The sequence below is a fragment of the Brachyhypopomus gauderio genome, chromosome 4 (genome assembly GCF_052324685.1).
Source record: "Brachyhypopomus gauderio isolate BG-103 chromosome 4, BGAUD_0.2, whole genome shotgun sequence".
Lineage (NCBI taxonomy): Eukaryota > Metazoa > Chordata > Actinopteri > Gymnotiformes > Hypopomidae > Brachyhypopomus > Brachyhypopomus gauderio.
The window spans coordinates 28,476,489-28,500,205 of record NC_135214.1 but is presented as its reverse complement, the minus strand read 5'-3'; the positions used below and the strand labels follow the sequence as shown (position 1 = coordinate 28,500,205).

General features: G+C 44.6%; 2 protein-coding genes across 2 annotated transcripts in view; one reads left to right on the top strand and one right to left on the bottom strand.

Moving 5' to 3' along the window:
- Window positions 1–1,050: 1,050 nt before the first annotated feature.
- adra1aa (adrenoceptor alpha 1Aa) lies at window positions 1,051–15,616 on the top strand. Its single transcript, XM_077003569.1, has 3 exons — window positions 1,051–1,324; window positions 6,362–8,157; window positions 12,807–15,616. Exons 2-3 carry the CDS (start codon window positions 7,278–7,280, stop codon window positions 13,358–13,360), a joined length of 1,434 nt encoding a protein of 477 aa, XP_076859684.1. The 5' UTR covers window positions 1,051–1,324; window positions 6,362–7,277; the 3' UTR covers window positions 13,361–15,616.
- A 1,612-nt stretch (window positions 15,617–17,228) lies between these two features.
- The window catches only part of dpysl2a (dihydropyrimidinase like 2a), a 22,399-nt gene continuing 15,910 nt past the window's right edge, over window positions 17,229–23,717 (bottom strand). Inside the window, exons 6-14 of the mRNA XM_077003568.1 lie at window positions 23,283–23,363; window positions 23,106–23,174; window positions 22,449–22,569; window positions 22,028–22,184; window positions 21,550–21,691; window positions 20,998–21,168; window positions 20,115–20,294; window positions 19,480–19,645; window positions 17,229–19,341 (exon numbers count right to left, since the gene is read on the bottom strand). Of these exons, the coding sequence (XP_076859683.1) occupies window positions 19,250–19,341; window positions 19,480–19,645; window positions 20,115–20,294; window positions 20,998–21,168; window positions 21,550–21,691; window positions 22,028–22,184; window positions 22,449–22,569; window positions 23,106–23,174; window positions 23,283–23,363 (1,179 nt within the window). The 3' untranslated portion in view covers window positions 17,229–19,249. The remainder of the gene's footprint in view (window positions 19,342–19,479; window positions 19,646–20,114; window positions 20,295–20,997; window positions 21,169–21,549; window positions 21,692–22,027; window positions 22,185–22,448; window positions 22,570–23,105; window positions 23,175–23,282; window positions 23,364–23,717) is intronic.

Here is a 23,717-nt window from a genome sequence, read left to right as displayed (position 1 = left end):
ATTTGGGAAAGGTGTAATATATTAATTCATTCTCAGCATGCATGCATTCTCAGTGACACATGCACGCACGCACGCACACACATTCACACATTCACCCACACACACACACACACACACACACACACACACACACACACACACATTCAATCTTAAATATACCATCGGCAAACAGTTTTTAAATTATTTGTTCCTCCTTTAGTTCCTAGTTTCTTTAGTTCCTCACTCTACAAGTGTTCTGTATATGTGAGAATGTCTTCAGGATGGAGCATCACAGGTGCTGCTTCATGAAGCTGGTTAACAGAACACCAAGAATATAAATATGAAGATTAACTGTTACTGTACATAATAATAATAATCTATCATGTTCTCCTGTGCACAGGGGATTTTTTTTTACTGCTTTGGACTTGCAAGCGAGTTGCTATTAACAGTTCAACAGGCATTTATGAGCTAGCCATGAAATGTGAAAGACCAGTCACATTTTGTCATTAATGGTTGTTGTTTTTCTTCAGTGACATACTCACCATTGTTGAAATGTACATAAACAAATCCAAGATACCTAGGCCACGTTGTTAAGGCACTTGCATTGTTAGTTATAGTTTAACATATCAACTGCGAAGTTGGTAAAATGTTGACATTTGATATTAACTTGAACGAGCCAAGACATTTTTCCAGTAGTCAGACACAGAAGATCTCATAAATTCTAAGCTTCCTCTGGAGATTTCCAAACGTTTCACATGTTGTTTCGATGACACGCATGAAAAATGCATTGCAGTGAACCGTGGTCGTGTCAATCCACATTTGACTAGTTGTCCAAAGTTCCCCTGAATTAGTGTCGTAATACAGCTCTCTTTCCGAGTATTCTAATATTATAGAAATTCATTTAAACATGTCTAGACGTTGGAACCTATTTTGGAGATCTGACGCGTGCCCTGCTGAATCACCGCGTGTGCAGAGATGATGTATGCGCATCGCTGGCCAATGGCCACGTCGAGGTACCAAGTTGTAAAAACAGTGGAGCTCCAAGGTTGTGCGTAAAGAGGACGAGGCGCGAGCGTAGGCTCATTCTGATGTCATCACCCAGGAGAAGTTGCCTTTTCTACCCAACACAGAATAATACGCGGAGTCCAAGATAGCTGCGTTAAGAGCGCACTAGACCGTCCGAAGCTGGCCACCACATTTTCTCCATGGCACTGCAATAGCACAGCACTGCTGCACCGTCGCCACCGTGAACCGAAGGATCCCTCATCATACCAGTTCGCGTCTGAGTGGCTACAGCAATGATGGATTAAGTGCCTTGTCAAGGATTCAATGACGCGCGCATTAGGTAAGTAAATTGATTCGGTTTTGACATTTCTGTTCACATTGTTATGCAAAAAGATCTCAACACCTCAAGAGATTTGGAACTCGATCGATGTGCGCCAAGGAACCTTTCAGTATTTTAAGCATCGTGAAAAATGGTGAAGAAGAACAAATCTACACAGGCACTCACCTGTGGCTTTAAGTTTTAAATATGAGTACTTAATGTGATACAAAATTTGGACTTCGCTTAAATGCAAAGCGCTGTTTTATATGAATTGTTAAGCGTGTAAACTCGCCTGTCGAGTTTTACTTTTCGTATTCATCGATAATTGCAGGAAAAAAACGATTTTTTTTTAGAAATTCTGGGCACTCCTTGCGTATTGCCTACGTGAATATTCTCGAGAAACAGCAATAAAACATACATAAGCAATAAATAAGCAAAACATAAATATGAGTGAATCACTCCCGTGCTGCTATTCTTTATTGATTCTTTACATTTGACGTTTCTGTTCTGTGCTGAACACATCCATGCCGTGAACACAGGGAACCAAGCACCTCTCTACAGCAAGACCGCTATATGCAAAAAATCTATACAGGAATCTGTATTTTAATTGATTTGCTTATCTCAAGGTTCATGCAACCAGACAACCTTCTGCCTCAGCTGAATCGATTAAAAAATGAGGCACTTGCGAAGGCGAGACTAGGTGGAGCCCAGCAGTCCCAGCTTTAAAAGACATGAATACACTCTGTGCCTCCATATGGACATTGCGTATAACCCCAGGATGCGCTCTTGACCCTTGAATCAGATATTTGCGCGAATCCCCAGAAACCTGTGAGAGTACGCCTGAACTGACGCTCAAAATGTATCCACTTCAAGTATTCGCACTTTTGGCGCATTTCAGGCACGCTCTACACCCTGCCCCAGTCTCGCTTCCTAAAATGTTACAAAACGCTGGAATGGACAGCGACCTGCGTGCAAGCAGAGTTATATACAATAGTTATTATTGTATACTACAGGAAATGCATGATTAGATTACAATGGTCAAACGTATATATACACACACATACATTCATACATACATATATATATATATATGTGTATATATACACACATTATTGTGTGTTTGTGTGTATATTACACTATTTATACACACATTCACACAGACACACACACACTGTTGCACATCTGTTGGCATCATGCATAATTTGGCAGCCACTCCCGACCGCAGCCACTGATGGACTAAAGGATGACTAACGCATGCCAACAGATGGATGATCGTCTCTAAATGTAGCTACGTGACTCCTGTATAGCTCCCTGTGAATGTATACCATGTGCGATTTAGGTGCGATTTGTGTGTTCTGATTTGTGGTCATGGACTCTCTCTCTCTCTCTCCCTCTCTCTCCCTGTGTCTCTCTATCTGTTAGTCACACACAACACATTATACAGCACCTGGCAGAGAAAAATAAATTTATCATTAGCAACTTATACCCCTTCAGCCTTCCTTGCAGACAGAATTACCTGCATAGCCATTGACCAGTTTAGAATTAGAAAAATGCCCCTCTGCCTTCTGGCCATCCATTAGAAGGGAAGGGTCAAGTGAAACACATTCCTCTCATTTCATTAAAGCAGTAAAATCACTTCATCAAATACTACTGATGTCAAAATGATGTGTAGCATTGCAGTTCACAGTATGCTTTGAAGGCAGCGATGGCTCCAGCTCTGATCGTATGGCACTGAGGGAATGTGATAAGTGCCTTGCACAGACAGCCAATTACAACTTCATCCTGGCAGAGTAGGCGGTGCGTCCTGTACCTCAGCAGACCCGCTGTCTCTGGAGTGATGGGCCCACCTACAAATACTTTAATCTCGCCCTTCTGCACCGTGAAACCAACGGAGATTCTCCAGCCCTCTTCGGGAGGCAGGAAGCCAGTCTTGGAGTCTTGATGTTTCCTGAGAACGCCATCCAACCTCCCCCTCCCCCCTCCCCACCCACTTGAGTGGCAGATTGTTTTGCGCATGGCGATGGGGCGCCAAGGTGCGGTGGAGCTGCAACCGCCTCCGAGCTGTCGCGGGTCGTGCCGATGTCGTTCCTGTTTCGTGACTTGAGCGGTAAACGTCACTGCGCCTATGCTGTCGCCGCCTCTTGCGGCCTCCACCGCCGGGCCGTCCACGTGGGTTGGGGGGGGGCAGAGCCAGGGGTCGCCACGCAGCGGCGGCTGATGTGGCAGCTGGAGTGGACTCATCTCGGGAACAGCTGGCTCGGCGGTGCGGAAAACACCGCACAGCTCTCAGGAGGAACCTAAAGGTCGGGTGATGAGTAGCGCTGTGATGGGCGGATCAGACATCGAGAGATGGGCATAGACAGGGAAAAGAGGTTGAACGCTTCCAACCTCTCTGTCCATGGATGTTTATGATTGCACTGAGACTGGTGGAGCAGGCATTCATTCTGTTTATTTCTCTAGTGTATGTGGGGGAAGGAATGAGAGTATGACAGGAAATGCAGGATATATGTATTAAACATATACAGAGGGAAGTATCTGGGGAAGTATCTGATTATTCGATTGCATTCTGCATGAATATTATATTTTAAAAAATCATGCAAATGTGTAGGACAAGCGAGGGTTTGAGCTTCCAGATATTTAGCTGGTTGAAGTCAAAAAGATTTGAGCAGGTCTGGATTATGTCAAATTTTTGTACAGCTTAACTTGACAATCAAATAACATGAATGTCAGGCCAGATTTATTGACTAATGCAGCCTGAACTTTGCTCACAAGATTATAAAATCAATTATTGCAGCCTTAATTAATATTTTACTATAGTCTGAAATGATAAAGAGAATGCAAGGATCAGCTCTTTGGAGAAAATCAAAGCCAGCTGTCAAAAATATAACGAAACTGGCAGTGCAGAAGTGAATACTCCAATAAAGAGAAAAAACAGGAATATCTGAGAAATCGTTCAGTTGTCTAAACATTTACACTCAGTAAATTACCTGAGATTTTTGGTGTAATTTTCCAGTTGGGTTCATCTCACTTGAATCCTTCAGATGTGACAGGATGAGAATCTTAAACTGATTTAATGTGAACTTTTCTTCAAGCCATGGTCTGTAGAGAATGTTATTGATTGGCAGTTAAAGCTCTGTTCCTTTTTTCTGCGATACATAACAGCGGGTGGGTAGCCTGCATACTCCAAAATTCTGTTGCATGTAGTTGCACTTAATCCCAGATGATAGATGGCTGTAATACATTGTAATACATTGTGCCACATTCTTAAAGCCTTTCATCTAGGTGCAAATACAACTAGGCCAGGTTTGGCCCCTTTTCACTGAAATTAGGAGGACTGTGTAAAGGAGGTCTTGTCCTTGCCCTGGTGTGTCCGACTCAGGCAACACAGCAAAGCGAGAGCTCTCACATTTGAAATGCCAGATTCAACACAGGCGTTTCTTCTCACCTCTGCTGAGTTTTGAACTTCCCACAAGGCACTGGAGCTTGAAGGTCATTGTCATTGCTTACCAATGATGATCAATGCTGAAGATAAACGACCTCACAAAGATCTGAGCCAGGGCGCAAAGCCCACATGGATTTTCTTGGCTGTGTTAATCAATACGCACATAATCTGACGGCCATTATACACATTTATTGAAATCATAGTTAATCTGTGGAGAAAACTGGTACGGTAATGAGAGTGATATCTTTCTATCCTCTGCAGAGAGAAATGATTCAGAATTAAAGTTGTTATTGGATTTGTAGAAGAACATGACGTTCATGTCTAATCTGTCATCAGGGATGCACATTGCTACTGCAGTCTGGAGGATTCCCTCGGCTGGGTGGAAATTGCAATGGTCATTTATTTTCAGATCCACAAAAGTGGCAAAGGACAAAGCGGCAACCCTTTCTTTCCTGAGCTGTGTGACCTTGTGTTCTTTAGAAGGACACCCCCCCCCCCCCCCCCCCCAACATTCCTGTCTGAGTGTGAAGCACACCCATTACAGTCAAGCACAGTGCTAGACACAAGTTTTTAAAAAAGGCAGAAGAAAAAAATATAACTATAGAGCAGATAAAGGTATTTCACATTTCAAAAAGCTTTTTACAAGCGGTTTATTTATTTTTGTGCTTACCGCTTGAATTACCATGAAATACAATTCATAGAGACATTTCTTTTAAGTGGGTGAAAATTAATACATGAATTGATTTGCTTTGTCTCAGAGGACCAAGTAATGGACTATTAAATGCTACATTTGAGCAATAAGTGGAGTAGGAATGGGTCTGGGTTTATGTTGATGGAATGCCTTCACTTCCAATAATGACTCTTACATTTGTCCAGCTGGGATCTACAGGTCTCCGTTCTTCCTTGCCTTTCCTTGACTCTTAGTGCCTGACACACAACTGGTCAAGTCCAGAGCCAAGTGGTTTTTCTCGCCTTCGGCTGGACTGTATGTCCAGGGCTGAGTGCTGGGTCAGTGGCAGGGAGGTGAATGTTCTGAGAGGGTGAAGGGCTGTGCAGTCAGGGCTGACAGAGGTGTCTGGACAGAGGGGTCTGACGAGTGTGGATCTGCCGTGTGAACATGTGAACTGACACATCATGACCCCCCCACCCCCCCACCTCCCACCATGCTCCAGGGGAACCTCTTTCTGCACACCAGCCTTACCTTAATGCTGTGATTTGGGCATTCTTCCTGACCAGTGATTCGTGTAAACAGTCAAGACAGTGTTTCATTACTGTTGAGGATATGTAATTTTTTATGGTCTTGTGTTAGAAAGGATGAATTGATCATTTGGAAAGAATGGTCAAACACAAACCATACAGAAACCTGATTGGAGGAGCTTAAACATGCTTTACTGATGATGTCAAATCACTGAGTGCACCAAAGAAAATAAACGAAAATGTTCACATCATGTGGGTTCGCAGAGCTCTCACAATTCTCCACAACTTTCCAACAGAGCAGTGTAACAATCAAAAGTTCCAATCTAATGAGCGAATACATAAAAAACATGCAAAATGTTAAGAGTAATATCAGTTTCATCAAGGTAACCCACTAACTTTTGTCTTCCTGTGTTTTTCAGGGGGAGCCTGATCACGAAGTACCTTAAAGTGCCTCTTCAGGGAACTGTCTCTAACTCAGGAGACTTAAAGTGTCCTGCCCTAGGCCAAAGATCAGTCTGTCCACTTCCTGCTGATGTGCTTTATTTCTGCAAATTTGTTTTATTGCTCAGCAAGCATGGTATTGTCTGTAGACAGGACTGGATGCTGGGTAGTACGTCAATGACAATGACAGCAATTAAACTACGACTGGGGTGTCTCACATTGCTGTGTGTCAGAAAATGTGGGCAGGTTCATGTTTGAGGGCACACACAGGAAGTGAGTAACACGCCATTAAAAAATAAATGGAGCTTTATGGAATTTTGTGGCAGAAAGAGCAGCCTGGGCCAAAGGAGCATCATCACTTTGGTTCATGGACTAGAATGATTCTGCGATGTGACGGAATGACATTGTGAGCAAGGGAGGAACTGACACATAACTGGATTACAAGAATGTTCTCTTCTGATTACAAAAGGGCATTCACAAAATTTTCCTTTGTTAGATGTTTCTGTTCAGTGATGATCGCCAGCTGTGTGCAATTGTGAAAAATGTCAAAACACTCGAGATAAATTTGCGAACTGGAACTGTAGTGCTGCATCAGGAGTAAATACCTGTGCCCGTATCACAAGGCATGTTTAATTTCCTTTGTGGAATTCTGCATGCACATTTATTTTTCCTGAGTGCTGACAGTTAAAAGCCCATCAATTGTAGACTTCATTTGCCACACAACAGGCTTAATCTCATTACATTCTTAATAGCTGTCAGATGGAGACCAAAATGGAAATGCATCAGTGCCCTTGTAGAGTTGCAAACTGTTGAGTAGAGTCAGGCATGAAGGGATAAAATCAGTGAGTGACTTGTGCCTCTGTCAGCCCATTACTAAATCTCCTTGGGGACAGCATGATGCTTGGGTCTCCCAGCCAGAACTGCACCAACTGTAGCCAAGTCCAGGTCCCGGAGCTGAACGTCCCCAAGGCCGTAGTTCTGGGCCTGGTTCTGGCCGTCTTCATCATGTTTGGAGTGTTGGGTAACATCCTGGTCATCCTGTCTGTGGCCTGCCACCGGCATCTGCGCACGGTCACGCACTACTTCATCGTCAACCTGGCCGTGGCCGACCTGCTGCTCAGCTCCACCGTGTTGCCCTTCTCCGCCATCTTTGAGATGCTGGGCCGCTGGGTGTTCGGCCGGGCCTTCTGCGACATGTGGGCAGCCATGGACGTGCTGTGCTGCACGGCGTCCATCATGAGCCTGTGCGTGATCTCCGTGGACCGTTACGTGGGCGTGAGCTACCCGCTACGCTACCCAGCCATCGTAACGGAGCGGCGCGCGCTGTTGGCGCTCGTGGCCGTCTGGGCACTCTCCATCACCATCTCGGTGGGGCCGCTCTTCGGCTGGAAGGAACCGGCTCCGGAGGACGAGGCCGTGTGTAGAATCACGGAAGAACCCGGCTACGCCATCTTCTCGGCCGTGGGTTCCTTCTACGTGCCGCTGGCCGTCATCCTGGCCATGTACTGTCGTGTGTACGTGGTAGCGCGGCGGGAGACACGTGGCCTCCGCGAGGGCCACAAGACGGAGAAGGCGGACCACGCCAAAGCCGTGATCCTGCGCATACACCGGGGCAATGCGGCCGCGGCGGAAGACGAGGCACTGCGGGGTCGCATGCACTTCACTCTCCGCCTGCTCAAGTTCTCCCGGGAGAAGAAAGCGGCCAAGACCCTGGGCATCGTGGTGGGCTGCTTCATCCTCTGTTGGCTGCCCTTCTTCCTGGTACTGCCCATCGGTGAGTACTGGCTTGCTCATTACTCATTACAGTGCAGTGGGTCATATTTGATGACAATGACACCCAAGTCCACATGCAGCTTGTGTCATTTTGAAGTCTGGGGAAGATTCGTTTTTTTTTACTTGTTTGATAAAAAAATTATTCATAAAATATAAGATTAAAATACATAAAAATGTTGCAATGCACATTTATGGTTCGTGTATTGACTTGCCCAGTCAGCGTGTTTGTGAATGATGTAAATGTAATTTTTTAGGTTTAGGACTTTATTCTGTATTTTAGTACACACTGTTAAAAGCATGGAATGTGGACTAGACCCTGTTCTCTACTATTCTTTAGTTTTTCTTTAGTAAGAACCAGTTAAATAATGCATTTGTGATTTGCATGTACTTCTTATTTATTAATTCCAGGTCATATATTACTATTGATTATTTGTATTTTTAATCTTCTTAGGGTGTATTATTCAGTGATTACTAAGAATTACACAGTAACAACATTTAAACTAAGGCATCTAATTATGACAGCGAGGAATGTAACACTGGAACCATTCATGGTTTTTGGAGTACAAAAGGCTTAAATTAACAGTCCAATTCATGCATCTCTTGTAGTTCTGCCCTACTACAAGGGTGTGATTGGATAGTTCATTTCATTTTATTTTGGCACTCTGAATATATTTGTTATTTAGGAAGTACAATGTGTGGTGTCAGATACTGAGGAAGGAGCACTGAATTTCTTTCATGTCTGTCAAATGTGCAAAAATGTGAAAAAAAATAAGAGCAAAAATTTATTTATTTCAGCAATTGGGATTGCATGTAATTTATGCATGCGAAACTCCAAAGCTAAAGAGTCTTGTTTGCAATATGGTTTTATGCGCAGTGCAGTAATGTGTGTGTGTTTATGAGCAGTGGGAAATGCGCACAACTACTGGGCTTTATTGTCATTTTTCTTGCCATTTCATCTTCCATAATTTTCCATAGTTCACATGCAGACACATAAGAATGTCGACTGGGAATGTGATTTTCCAGGTCTCACAGAAGGTGGGGACAGTAATTACTGCAAAGGGGGTTGGACTGACAGGCTTGAGGCCATAAGACTGCTACATTATTTTTGTCCCAGACTTCTGCCATGTGGCTCTCTGTATTGTATTATTACTCTGACATTCCAGTGTGGAATCAGGGGAGGCTCTTCACACACACACACACACACACACACACACACACACACACACACACACACACACACACACACACACACACACACACTATTTATATTGTTTACTTTCTTTGATTTTTCTTGCACAATAGAGTCACGTTTGTTTATACAACATGGCTTTTGGTTGCTGCTGTGAATTTCATATCTGCATTTTCCATACATGACACTATTATTTCCATTGCTATGCAATTTTCCTTAAGAGGACCTTCCTTTTCAAGGTTAGGCATGCATGAACCAAAATATATTACTCCAGCTTGTCATATATATTTTTTTTTTTCAGGAAATTGGATTAACATATTACTGGAAACCCAATGAAAACAAACACATTTCCCAGTAAATCTGCGGTGAATGTCGCTCAACATTTTCTCAAGAGCCTACAAATATTAAGCTTTCCTTTCCTTTTATTCCTCTGCTACTGCCCCCCCCCCCCCCCCCCCTTTTAGCACAAATCCCAAAGCATTATTTTCTCAGGCATGACATGTGTTAACCCATTAGAAAAACATTAATGGTAAAACAGTAAAACAACAGTTTAACAAAGCCTGTGAGAGAATCAGACAGCCATGTCTCATGGGTCTCCGGTCAGCTAAAGCATGGACAAAAAACAAGAAATGAAACTAGCTAGTAAACAAATCAACGTTTAGGTACACCAGCTCTGTCATGAATTTGACCATTTACAGTAAACTACAGGTGTCTGAGGTTTTACTAATAACAGTAACCTACAGGATACCTAATGTTTGAATTGATGATATCTTATTACTATTAATGGATTATGTAAGATCTATGCAGTTTCATGGCAAGAGGTATAAAAGTTTTCCTCCTACTGAACCACCTGCACATGATTACATTATTTTACCCAATTCAACTCGCACAAGTCTCCAAAAGCTCAGAAACCTAAAGTTTCTATTAAAATTGTTCAGATGAGGTTTACAGTATAAAACAATTTATTTGGCACAAACAATGTTTACCCTTTGAATACACCTTCATTTTAATCTTACCATACAGTATATATTTTTCTGAACCCCACATGGCACACATGCCTGTTTGATTTGTGGTAATAAGACAGTGTAGTCATGCTTGCAATTATGTACTTGAGAGCAGCTTTCCAAAAGCTAAATTCCCACAGAGACGCAGGGCTTTGTTATGAAGTTTGTGTTGGCTCAAGTCATGTATTAGTGGTTAAGTGGATCATGTAGACAGAGGGACAGCAACCGAAGCGCTTTCGGTAGACCTCTCAAACTTGCCTTTGAAGGGTCACTGAATCATCAGTGCCCCGGTCTCACAAGCAGCTGAGCCTGTGGGGAATATTTTCTGTCTCTCCCTCTCTCTCAGTCGCTCTCTCACAACCACTGTTGGGTTCCTTGTTGACTCTCTCAGAGATCAAAGTGGTTTTGGATGGACATTTGTTGACTCGCTAGTCTGTGACTCATATTTCAGATCTAAACTTGAGCAACCTCTACATTTCTTGGTGCATCAAGTGACAATTTCTAGTCTATTCTTTACACTGTAGCCCCCACCGCCGCCCCCTAGCTCTCTGTTTCAGTCTCTTTCTGTCTTTCACTCTCTCTCTTTCACTTTCTGTCTCTTTCACTATCTCTGTCTTTCACTCTCTCTCTTTCACTTTCTTTCACTCTCTCCCTCTTCCACTCTCTCTGTCTCTCTTTAACTCTCTCTCTCATTCTCTCTCTTTTTTCTCTTTCCCTCTTTCTTTCTCTTTGTCGATTTTCCCCTCTGGGTCTCTCCCTCTTTATTTACTTCACACAGTGAGCACTGGCGGCTTATTCTACAGCTCTGTAAGGGGTCCAAGTCGTCTCCACACTTCAGTCTAGCTGGGACGCGTGTCTTAATGGAGTTTGACCTGCTAGGGCCTCTTCTTATGAAAATTGTTTGTTCCTTTCCGCCGCATTCCCCTCGACTTTGTGACTACACTCAGATCTGTGGTTTCTGTGCTTAGGGATTACGGAGTATAACGTTTTGTCATTCATCATTTTGCATTCGTTATATTACAGGCGAGGACACACACATTGTTGTTGTTCTCTCATTAGGTTCATTTCAGTTTAATGCTTCATTTTGTCATCCCTGCAGCCCCTGCCTTTTACACTCCATCATCTCAGAGTGCGACAAAAATTGCAAACCGTAAATCACTGCAATTTTTGGGTAGGCTTAGTAATACTTTTTTCTCGCTTTCTTACACCTAAATGCACAGCATGTAAATTAATTTTGAGCAAGGCGACGTCGCCTCCTGTGACCAGCGATCGAGACTCATTCACTTGTGAACAGCACAATAGAATTTCAGTTGTTTTGCCCCCTGAGGTAACGGAATAGCTGCAGCGTGTCTACAGAGAGACTCTCCCCTTCTCTCTAGATTTCTCACCCAGCTCACGTACCCCGGCCCCCCTCCCCTTTCCCCCGGCTGGAATCGCTTGTAAAGTGTCCTGCGAGACGTTTGCGCGGCGTGTACATCCGTGGGAGGAAGCATCGTGTCAAGGCTAGACACTTTAATTCTGTTAATGTTTCAGGCTTAAAGAAACATGACTGCATATAGACTGTGTTAGAGTGAGACAGCCAAAATATAACCTGTGTTAGGGCCATATGCCAGCAGACTGCCTGTGTTAGAGCGAGATACCAGCAAACTGCCTGTGTTAGAGCCAGATACCAGCAGACTGCCTGTGCTGGAGTGAGGCTTCCACCACATTGGCTGTGCTAGAGCGAGGTTACCAGCAGTCTCCCTGTGCTAGGGTAAGGTTCCCAACAGACTGTGCCTGTGCGTCCCCAGCTACCATCTGCTCATTTGAATGCCGTCAGAGCCGTGAGGTCCTTTTCAGCACAACCACCTTCCATCATGCTGGTCTGTATTTATGAGGGCAATTCGACAGAAAGCTATTAACCTTGATTAAGATAGGAGCTGTGAAGCATAGAGAACGCTATAAAAAGACTCACTTCCAGTCGTGACGTGCCATGTGTCAGGCTTTCATGTTATAGCAGGGGGGAGGTGTTGAGATTTGTGGGTTATATATTTCTGGCCTTCGGTTTCATCCAATCAGCACTTCTCTATTTTCCGCTCCCCGCTTTCTCGTTTTCCTCAATCGGATTCCTCCAGCCATTGTGAAGATTCAATCTCGGACAGTCACGCTGCTTTTCATCTTTTTTAGAAGTTTGCAGACATTCTCTAACTAATGTGGAAGAGTGTGGGGTCTTTTGTATTGTGACAAAAAACCTTTATGTTGTCTGTGAAATTATTTCCCATTTATTAAAGGAATTCCCATTATTAGAAAGTTTGATTAATTTCACTGAAAATCCTCTCTACTACTATAAACTTGAAAGATTTGACAAAAGGTATTATGGGGAATCTTAATAGGACTAAGTGCAATAACTGAAGACTGTTGCAAGGACAAGCTATTTATGTATATTTTTGTCTTATTTATATGTGTGTGTTTCTCCAGGCTCCATCTTCCCAGCCTACAGACCCTCAGACACAGTCTTCAAGATCACATTCTGGCTTGGCTATTTCAACAGCTGCATTAACCCCATCATCTACCCATGCTCCAGTCAGGAGTTCAAAAAAGCCTTTCTGAGTGTGCTGGGGGCACGCTGCCTACGCAGGCAAGCCAGACCCACTCAGCCTTTTCCTCAGGGCCACACCCCTGGCCACACCCCCAGCCACACCCCTTCCCACCTCCTCACTCTGGGCTCAGAGGGCCGTGCTGACCCCTCCCACCTTAGCCCTTCCTCATCCATGGTCCTGTCCCGCACGCCCTCCTCCAGGGACGACCAGGAGTGGCGGGCCGGGTCCCGGGCCTCTTCCGCGGGACCAGCGGGGGTCGGGATGGGTATGAGTACCGGAGCCAAGGTGGCGGGGGCATGCAGCAAGAACCTGCTGCGGACGTGTTGCTGTGTGGGGGCAGGTCCGGCAAGGGCAGGGCCCCACGTACGCATCTCTCCTCCGGTCATCAAGATCCATCGGCTTTCCCTGTGCGAGAATGGGGAAGCAGTGTGAGCTGCATGCACGCTAGCACCAGCGCCACCCAAATCCTCCACCCAGCAGCTCACGAAGCTCGCATGCACCGCCTCTCCGTGGGATAACATGATGGAGACGCTGAATCGAGGTGGAATCTGATAAATGCCGTATCATTTCACAGTGCGTCTACCCTGTAATCAAGATCGAAGCTGGGCTGTCAGACGGGCGTCCGCTCAAAGGAGACGGGGACATGCACTCTTTCAGAGGACGTCTGTGCCACACACCAGCGTTGCTCTGGTGACAGAAGGCGGGGTGAACACAACATGTACCAAGAGGAAGAATATCAGCACACGGGGCTGATTGACTATAGTTTCATATCGTCTTTGCACATTTGCACAGAAAGTACAATTTCATGGTTTCCCCTTTTTTATCATTTTATGTCTGAAATTAAACACATGTATTCATTTCTGAAGGTGGTATAACTAGCAGGAATGTTCATGAATCTGAGTATATTCAGGTTGTTCTATAAAAGATAAAGTGAAATTTGTTTTTAATTTAAATACTTCACCTCAGATTCATCAGGCACACAAAAAAATTACTTTGAACATTTACCAAGGACAATGCATAAGTATTTTTCTATCATACAGACCTTCCAAGATTCATGTTAAATATTTTGTTGAATTATATAAAAATTTACTTTCTGTTCAGTCATGGAAGCCATGCAGTATATCAGCTCAGCCTAAAAAAGTGCTTTGGGAGCAGTTTTGTGTCCACAAACTACTCCACCGCCCCCAGCCTGCGAAGCTCGGAAATATCCTTCTGTGAGAATTCTACGTTGTTGCTAAAATGTCCCCTGATGTTACAGTCAGGTCAGAGTTTAACTTTTCCAACCAAATCCAATGTTGTTGACATTGGGGAATTATACCCTGTCTCACCATGTTAAATATGCCAATAAAGTGTGCTAAATGTCCAAAGTTTTAAAGTTACAAGGTCACAATAAATGGACCAGAAACAACTGGAATCCATGATTGTAGGTAGACGGGAGATGTTTAAATAGTACAATATGTGTTCTTTTCTCCAGTGTTTCCTGTTTAAGGAAACACAGGACTAAGTGGTGATATGGAGCGTGTTCCCAGAATAAGGTTTTGCGGTTGGTTTTTAAGAGTTCATTTAAGTCCTTTTGACCATTATGAATTATTCATAGATTTTCACTGCCTCACTCAGTAACACACACTCATGTTCACACATATACTGCCATATACTATTACAAACATAACATTTGCTTACATTCACTGTAAGCAGTCGTTGAGGTCAGTCACGCATGCCCTCAGGCACACACTCCAAATGCACACACTCCAAAATAAGACTCAGCTATCTGAAAACTCATTGTGGTCAGTTAGCCCCAATAAACCTTGTCATGGACAGCGCAATATATGGCAGTGCTTAGTCTAACATTTAGGGCCAGTTTTTATCATTGAATTAGATCTTCAGAACCAGCACTGCACTCCTTTTACTTGTGAACTTGCCAAGCCAGCACTTTCCCCACTGTTGACTCACAGAGAGTCAGTCTTGATCAGACCACCAGACAGAGAATGGCGTGACACCCACCTGCGTTCCCCTGTGATATTCTTGGTGTCTCTGTTCTGACGTCAGTTCATCTTCTGATATCTATCTACAGAACACACTGTCCCCCTCCACCTCTGTTCATCTCCCTCTCTGTTCATTCTTTCTTTAGAGCGAGATCTAAAATATTCTTAGATTTTTGTGCGCAGAGGGTAATACGGCCAGGGTCATAACTATAAAGGACGTCGAGGGTTTTCGGCAGTAGGCTATCTGTAGATATGGAATCGAAAATGGAAACAGCGGCGTTGTGCTGTTAATGTGCGTGGTGCTTGCACTGCGTAAAAATGCGTATCGTAAGGCCTTCTCACTCAACGGCGATAGGATTCTCAACTGACCTCAGAGCAATTGGCAATGGTCATGAATTTGTTAATGCCTGTGTGTTTAGTTTGTGCAAAACGAACAGGTATTGTGTGGTTTGTGTTGATTAAAATTACTTAATGTATTTACTTATTTTCTATCCGACCATTTTACACAAAATGCGCGAGGAAGACAAGGAACTCAAAGAGGTATGCTAAATAAGAGAGTATCTATATATAAATTTTTTTATTAACAAAACCAATTATAAGTTATAGATTATCGGTGTGGGTTTTAATGTATATTTTCAGATGAAAAATGTTTTGCTAAAGTGAACAATTATCCAAATAAAATGGCACTTTTGTAAGAGTGACTGGATTAGAGCCCATCCTACGTATTACTTTGCGTGACTTAAGTTACATTTCTTCAGAATGGACCTCATAGCATTTTGAGCCTGGTCACGGTCTTGAATGTCGGTTTGTAAGGTAATAACGACAGTGCCTGATCACAGGCACCGCCAGAGAGGGACTTCCGTGTGAGAGCGCAGTGCATATCCAACCACACAAGCTTTTGTATTCTGTGCCCATGTCTCTCTGCGTCGGAGATACAGAGATAAACTCAGCGAAAAGATTGAGGTTAACATCTCTAAGGCCCCGGAGAGCGAAGAACACACAGTGAGGCGTCAGGTGGCGTGCGTTGTCTCATGCGCGTCTTCCTCTAGTTTGTCATTGGTGTGACATTTCAAGGGTGCGTCGCGTCTCAGTCTGAGCAAAGCTGCGATCTCTTGGGAGTGGAATATGCTTCCATACCGCCGTGAGATCCTCTCCAAACATAGAGCTCATGAGAAATACAGACCACAACAGCTTTAGAAAAATGGCCGCATCTATGAGAATTTACCTAAAAAGGTACCCATATTTACCTAAAAGCTGGAAAAAAAATCGACGGACCGAACGTTTAAATCCTGTACGAAGTGTTGGGTCTGTTCCATTAATCTATATTGTCAGACTATAGCGAATCTCTTCTGAAACCTAAAGCTCTCATGTGGACTGCTCAGTTGTCTTTAGTCAACGAGATACTCAACATTCAGTCTGCATTTTATTTTTATTCGGCACAGTATGTTGTGCAGAGTGCACGTGCACAAATCACGAAGTGGTCTAGGTGGGGGTCTAGTAGTCTGAGGGAACGTGGAGGGCTGTAGGATAATGATTCAAGGTCGCCTGTGTTTGAGTCCTTGGCACGGCGGGGGAAGATAGAACTTGCTCACAACGTATACGGTCCTGTTTGGATGTGTGCGGATTTGAATTTGTGAGGGTTTGCAGTTCTCCTGTGTGGGAGAACGTAGTTATCTTCCTGCGCTTCTGTGTCTGTTTTCCTCGTAGCAATTATAGTGCCTCAACCATTCTCCTGCGTCTTAATTGGGCATTTACTACACCGCCACAAGGCACTATCCTACACGCTTACAAATGAGCCAAGCGTCTCAATTGAGTGGTTATCAGCCAGGGCTCAAGTCATGGTGTTTACACTCGTTTGTGGACTGTCGTGTATTGCGGAACTATGGCGCCCCCATGAGTCCACTGAGCATATCAATTACCCTCGTACTTAATTAGTATGCTAAGTGAACAGTAAATGGGTCAGTAAATATATCGTAATTTACTATAAAATATAGGATCCTATGCTTTTTCCACAAGTGTAATGTTTGACCTTTAAAATATTCAGTTAGATTTGAAAGGTCAAAGTCAAGACTTCATAAAGGTACATTAATATTATTTGGCAGATACTCACACATCCACGGTGACTGGATCCATACACATCCATACGTATTTATTAGTATGACAGTGTGTGCTTAGTTTGGTGTTGCTAGAACTTTCTCCACCTGATCCACTAGGTGAGCTATAGAGCACAATGGATATTCCCAACATATTTTCCAAGTAGGAATAATGAAGCTTACATACACTATTATATAGGAATCAGACAGTAAACCTGATTTTGTTCCATTTTTTAATACTTAAAATCATTTCAATAAACACCTATGGGATACAAAGCTTTCAAAGAGAGAGAAAACGTTTGCTGACCCCAATAGCCTACAAAACATACACTGTCAACATTTTTTACCTTCAACAATGGATGGCAATGGGCAACGACAATTAATAAAAAAAGACACTAAAATATACCTTCCTCTCTGCAATCCACAGACATCACGACTACCAGAAATTTAGATCTTTACATGACAAGGTGTGGAAGTTGTAGGACTGTAGAGTGTAAAGAACTGGCACCAAACTACCAGCTTCTCTCACTGATTAGCATATACTATGGACTTACAGACAGGCATGTGTCAGCAGGTAGCTGAGATGGGAGTTGCTGCCTAGGACTGCCCTTCCCATGAGTATGAGAGGGCTGTTTGTATAAAAAGGTGAGGAGTAACACTTCACAACACTGGGCATGTTTAGTCTATAATCCAATGATGCTATCATAGATTAGCATCTCTGAAGGAATATGCTAAATATTGCATTTGTGGACTTAAGTTGGCAGTGGAAGTCAGTGCCTCCAACCACTAATATTTCCTTATAGCTGACAGAATGACACAGAAGGATGAATTCTGTACATGATTTTTTTTCTATAAGAAATCCTTAGCTCATAATAACAATACTCACAGACAGCCATCAAGAACTGTATCATATAGCGAACAGGCAGGCAAGTGAATGTGACATCAAAGAAAACAACAGATTTAAAAATAAAAACATTCCCAGTTAACAGATGAAGCAAATCAGCATTTTCACAGGATCAGTTCTACACATGCCAGACAGACTTGTTCTGAGATTACTATGGCCGGCGGAGAAGCAAGGACACAGTAAAGGTCAGGGGGGAGAGGGTTTAATCCTGACAGAAATAGTGAGTGGAAGCTAATGATTAGCCTCCACCACCCACCCTGGTGGGAATGTGGGCAAAGCACCACAGGCCGTCATATTATGGGACAAACATCTTAGCACACTCCCACATGACCAGCACTGAGCCAATAGCACCTGGCGCAAAGAGGTCACCGAGGGCACGACCCGCCCATGGCATGGCTGTCGTAACCAATAAACAGTTGTGCCAAATGTGGAGGGGTAGTTGCCACGGTAACCTTCTAACCCCTTTGATGACTATAGAAGGGCTGGCGGAGGAATGGGAGTGGTAAAGAAGCAAAAGGGACTCTAGTCTTTCTTCTTCTTTAATTCAGCCAGGACTTGTTCTTACTGCATTGTATGTCTGTCGTAACCCCCCACCCCCACCTCCCAACCTTGACTAGAGTAAGGGGCAGTAAACACTTTAACCCTAAAACCGACTAACGTAATAAGTATTCTCAGACCAGCATGGCCTGCTTAAAATAACGAAGACACAAGGTCAAGAAATTACGCAGGAGTACAGAAGTGCAAAGATATGAGGCAGGAGGAAGACCAAAGTGAGCGATCCACAAGTGAGCTGGCAACACGATAAAAAACACTGACCTGAAATGAAAGGCGGCACAACATGACACCTAGCTAACCGAGTTCCTTACACAACATTCCAAAAGAAAAGTCCCAAAGGTTTTCGCTGAAACGTTGACAACTTTGTGTTGAGTGGAGTATAGTCAGGAACACGAGACCTTTTCCCACACAATTTATGTTCCGTACAGTAGCAATAAATAAGAAAACAAATTCAGTTTTATTTCACTTGACTCACCCTATGAGAAGAAAAAAAATCCCACTCAGATAACAAGGGCAATCCAAAAACAATTGTGGACGGCAGGCTTATGTCTCGTGTTCCTTTTCAAATGCTGAAAATAAATGTGTTCAGGCAGATGGCAGGGCAACTATAAAATGATTCGGGAGAATTCGCATGGGAGAATTGGTGGATGCTGTAACACAGGGAGGTGGAGGTGCTTGCAGGGACCTGGCAGGGGGTCCGGTTGGCAGGGGTGGTAGCAGAGCAAGGGCCCGTGGTCCTTGACTTCCCTCCGCACCCCTTCCTTGCTGGTTTTGGCAAGGGGAGAGTCTAACCCAGGCTGGTGATGTTAGCCCTGCCACCGGGGGGTGCCACAATGCGCTGAGTGGTGCGGCGAGGGACGTTGTCATCGATTTGAGCACCTGAAGAAAAAAGAAGTGAGCAGAACAGGTTGATCTGACAGAAAAAAAAACATGTAACATGTATCTAAAATAAGAGGCCATAAGATTTTGATGTCGAAATAACCTTCCACCGTGAAGCACACTCAGGTTACTACTGACCAGACAGGCTGAATCCGGACTGATGGAGGTTGCGGATAGGCTGGGGAGTAGGTTTGGATGGAGAGGTCTTGTTGGAGGTGACAGGAGTCATTACTTTGGGTGTAGCAGTGACCTCACACACAGGACCATCATAAAGACCACGAGGCACCCCACGCAGCTCGGCAAGCTGGGGAAAGTGAAAACAGTCTTGCTACCGAACACGGACTGATCAATAACACCATTGGTGTGGGACAGTGGATAGCTTATTCTCTATAAGTTACACCTATTATATACACAAGTTCTTTAATACATCTGCACAACTTGAATTGATTAAACAGCTCCTATCATGGAAAACAGAATTTTTCCTCACTTAACTGAAATAAAGAATTTTGGAGTAATGTGTATATATTAAGCCACACAAATGTTACAAGTGGTAATAAACAAAATACAATATGGGCCCTTTAAAGATGGCTTCACTGACAAATTAACGAAAATATTTACGAGTAAAGTCAGAACAGAAGTTCATGATTAACCGATTAACTTCAGAACAGACTTGATTAATCTCAACGGCAGGATGTTACCAGCACACAAACGATTCAGTGTGCAGTGTGAGGACTCTGGAAGGGGGGCGTGCGCAGGGCGGATGAGACGCGTACCCTGCTGCGAGCCTTTATCCTCTTGTAGACGTAGTCGGGGAAGGGCTTGCGGCAGACGTAGCGGCCTGAGCCCTCGGTGGTGTGGAGGTTTCCATCCTCCAGTACGATCTTCCCCTGACTGATGACCACCAGGGGAGATCCACGCACTTCTAATCCCTCAAAGATATTATACTCCACGGCCTAGAGAGAGAGAGGGAGAGGGAGGGAGGGAGGGAGGGAGGGAGAAAGAGAGAGAACAGAAAGCAGCAGTGAAAAGATAAATGCAAAGAATATAACAGTACAAAAACAACATATAATGAGCAAATGAGCAATGCAAATGTAGGCTTTCCAACCCAAATGCCTCCATCAGAAACTAGACGTAAATGCGTAATTACGGTCCATTAACAATATGCATGGCTGACTGACTGAAGCCTCCGTTCATCTTTTCCAGTGCGCTATCCACCCATCCACCTCTGTGCCAGGCCGAGGTGCTGTGTCAACAGTTCTGGCACGGCAACGGCCGCATGGGCCCGAGCAGCGGGGCCCAGCAGAGCGTCCCAATAAATCAGCAGGGGAGAGAGAGAGAGAGAGAGAGAGAGAGAGAGAGAGAGAGAGCAGGCCCCTGATCTCATCCTGCTACCAGCATTAGCAGACACCTAAAGGATGCCCTGGCACCCCCAGCGGGGAGCAACAGACAGGCCGCCGCCCGTGAAGGATGAGAAGATGAGAGGAGCGTGTGCTGCCATGTTGATGAGCTGCTTGTGGGGGAACTCAAGGCGAACCAAGGGTCCGGTTCTGAAGGTAGGCGTGTGTCAGAGACGGTCTGGTATTAAAGGTTAAGTGTGGATATTCGGCTCTTTTTAATTAAGTGTTATTGCAAATGCGCGTTTGTGCGCGTGCTCACCAGGTTGTGGCTCTTAGCAGAGATGATCTTGGTGACATCGGGGTCCCACAGCACCAGGTCAGCGTCAGAGCCCACGGCGATGCGGCCCTTCCGGGGGTACAGGTTGAAGACCTTGGCTGCGTTGGTGCTGGTCACAGCCACAAACTGGTTCTCATCCATCTTCCCTGTCACCTGGTACAAAGACAAAGCCACTGTAAGTACAAAGTGCCTTAACTAAGGGGGGAGGACACACATTATTTCTATATTTATATCATTATTTCTTCAAAGTGTTATGTAAAAAGACCCCACAATTTAGTGGCTTTTATCACTTCACTCATGATGAAATCGTCCCAATAAAGGTGTGACCAAAACTTTCCTTATGTGTGTAGAAACAAGAGAAAACGTTATTCTATAAAGTAAAAAACTGGATCACAACAGTGTGTGATACAGGTGAAATGTGAACACAAAACATCCCAGTCTGATGAAAACCACATTCACTGGTGATGCCAAGGGGCTTAGCAATCAATCCAACCTGCGTAAATGACCCGAGTGACCCAGCAGGTGTGCGCTCACCACACACTTGTCCCAGATGATGGACATCCTCTCCTCAGTGCCGTTGGTGCCCTCTGGGATAAGGGTGAAGTTGTCTTTGCCCACGGCGCGTTGAGAGGTGTTGAAGGTACAGTGAGCACTGCCAGTGACCTGCAGATCACCACTGCACAACCACAGACACAAGCAAGCAAAAGTATCAAAATGGATTCTGTTAATTTGACTAAACGTATAAAAACATTAATATAATCTAACTTTAATATTCCAACATATGTATATTTTATTGTCAAGTGCCAACTTAATAATGCCCAAGGTTTAGCAAAGTTTGATAAGCTGATGCAGAATTAAAATGCATTCAAGGCACAGGTCACTTTGCATGGAGGTGAAATGGCCCCCCCTAGTGTACAGAACCTGCCCTGCATCATCAACCACATTGTGTCACCCACATTTCCACATGTGCACTACCGCGTTTAAGACAGGTGCGTGTGCGTGCAGGACGCACCAGGAGAGCAGGGAGTTGAGATAGTCAGGTGTGGTGGGGTCGGGGCTGAGAGGCGGAGACGTGATGTAGGCGGCGGCCTTAGCCCAGTTCTTGCTCCAATAGTGGGTGCCGTCCGTGCCGAGGCTGGCGGTGATTGGCTCCCCATACACCACCGTGCCTGTGGGGGAGAGAGGTGAGAACAACACTACAGCAGCCTGCCAGCCCCCCACAACACACGTCCGTTTCGCTTTCAAGGCCTGGAAGCCAATGGCGTCTCACAAACAGATCTGATCGTGTATTTATTGCATCAGCTGCGAGTTTTATTACGGGACACTGGTCAGAATTTAGCACAAATGACATCATGGAATGAATTTTGTACAATACAGGGAGACTGACCCAGTGTTGCGTGACAGGGTGGCGTGGCAACCATCACACGCCTCACCTTTTTTCCTGGCCTGAGCGATCACGTCAGACGCGCTCTTGCTCATCACCTTGGTGACGTAGAGGGGGCAGTTGGTTTGATTGGCCACGGTTATCGCACGGTTTACTGCCTCGGCCTCCACCTACAAAAGCAGCACACCATGAGACATTCGGGTGGAGTTACAGCAGGAGCCCTGCGGTAAACATCCACGCTGTGGCTCTGGAATGCTGACGGTGTAGTGTGCAGGCCAACGGCCCCATTTAAAAGGGCCCAAAAGTGTCTCGGTCTACTGATCAATGGCCCCGCGGGCAAAAAGCTCTGGGTGGTAAAGAGGGATTTTAAGTGCCTGTTATCTGGCTTAAATGTGGTCATCTTTCAACGAAGGGAGAGAACCATGACATTTAAATGGAACATAAAAGACAACTGAGTTCTTCTAATTTGATTGCAAATGTATGTAGGTCACTTTGTAGGTTCAATAAATCAATAAATCAGCTTCTATGCATTATAAATTAGTGTTTATTATATTTTAATGCTGAAAACAACGAGCAGCTAACCCCCCTCCCCCCCCCCCCACCTTTTTTCTCTCTCTTAAAAAAAAGTTTTGCCATTACAAGGAGCATTGGGATCCATTACATCCTATATAACCACGACTGTCCTGAAGAGGGTGACGTGTTCTACCTCCTCCGGGCGGCTGAGGACATGACCTTCCGGCCCAGTGATGCCCAGTTCCAGGATCCTCTTTTGCTCCTGAAATGAACAACGGTGAAACCGTTATGGCGAAGCCGGGTGGGAGACGGCAGGGCGGGAGACGGCGAGTCATTCTATACGCGCACTGCCGAGACTAAGGGACGGTACCTCTGCGACGATGTCACCGTTCTCAGCATGCACCTGGGCGATGGCTCCCAGGTCACGGATCACACTGAACACCTCGTACATCTGCGCGACACACACACACACACACACACACACACACACACACACATACAACCAGATGCTGTGATTTGGACAGGGATAGAGAGAAAGGAGTTGCACATTCCAGCAGGACAGATACATCAAAGGCAGGAAATCTTTATCAAATGGTCCTGGATTGCTCATCAGGTCTGTACGTACTGGGTACTGGCCACAGCTTCACAGTGGACTGTAATACAAATGTCCAAATACCAACATGCAACATCGCCTCAGAAATCTATAACATCCGACACATCTCTTTCTGGTAAATTTCCATTTCTACCTGTGTGCGTTAACTGCACGTTTTTCCTTGCTGTGCCAACGACTGGTCTGACCACACTG

Coding starts and splice junctions, on each gene's coding strand:
- adra1aa (XM_077003569.1), top strand. CDS start 7,278: ATGATGCTTGGGTCTCCCAGCCAGAACTGCACCAACTGTAGCCAAGTC. Junction 8,158..12,806: donor CTTCCTGGTACTGCCCATCG/GTGAGTACTGGC, acceptor GTGTTTCTCCAG/GCTCCATCTTCCCAGCCTAC.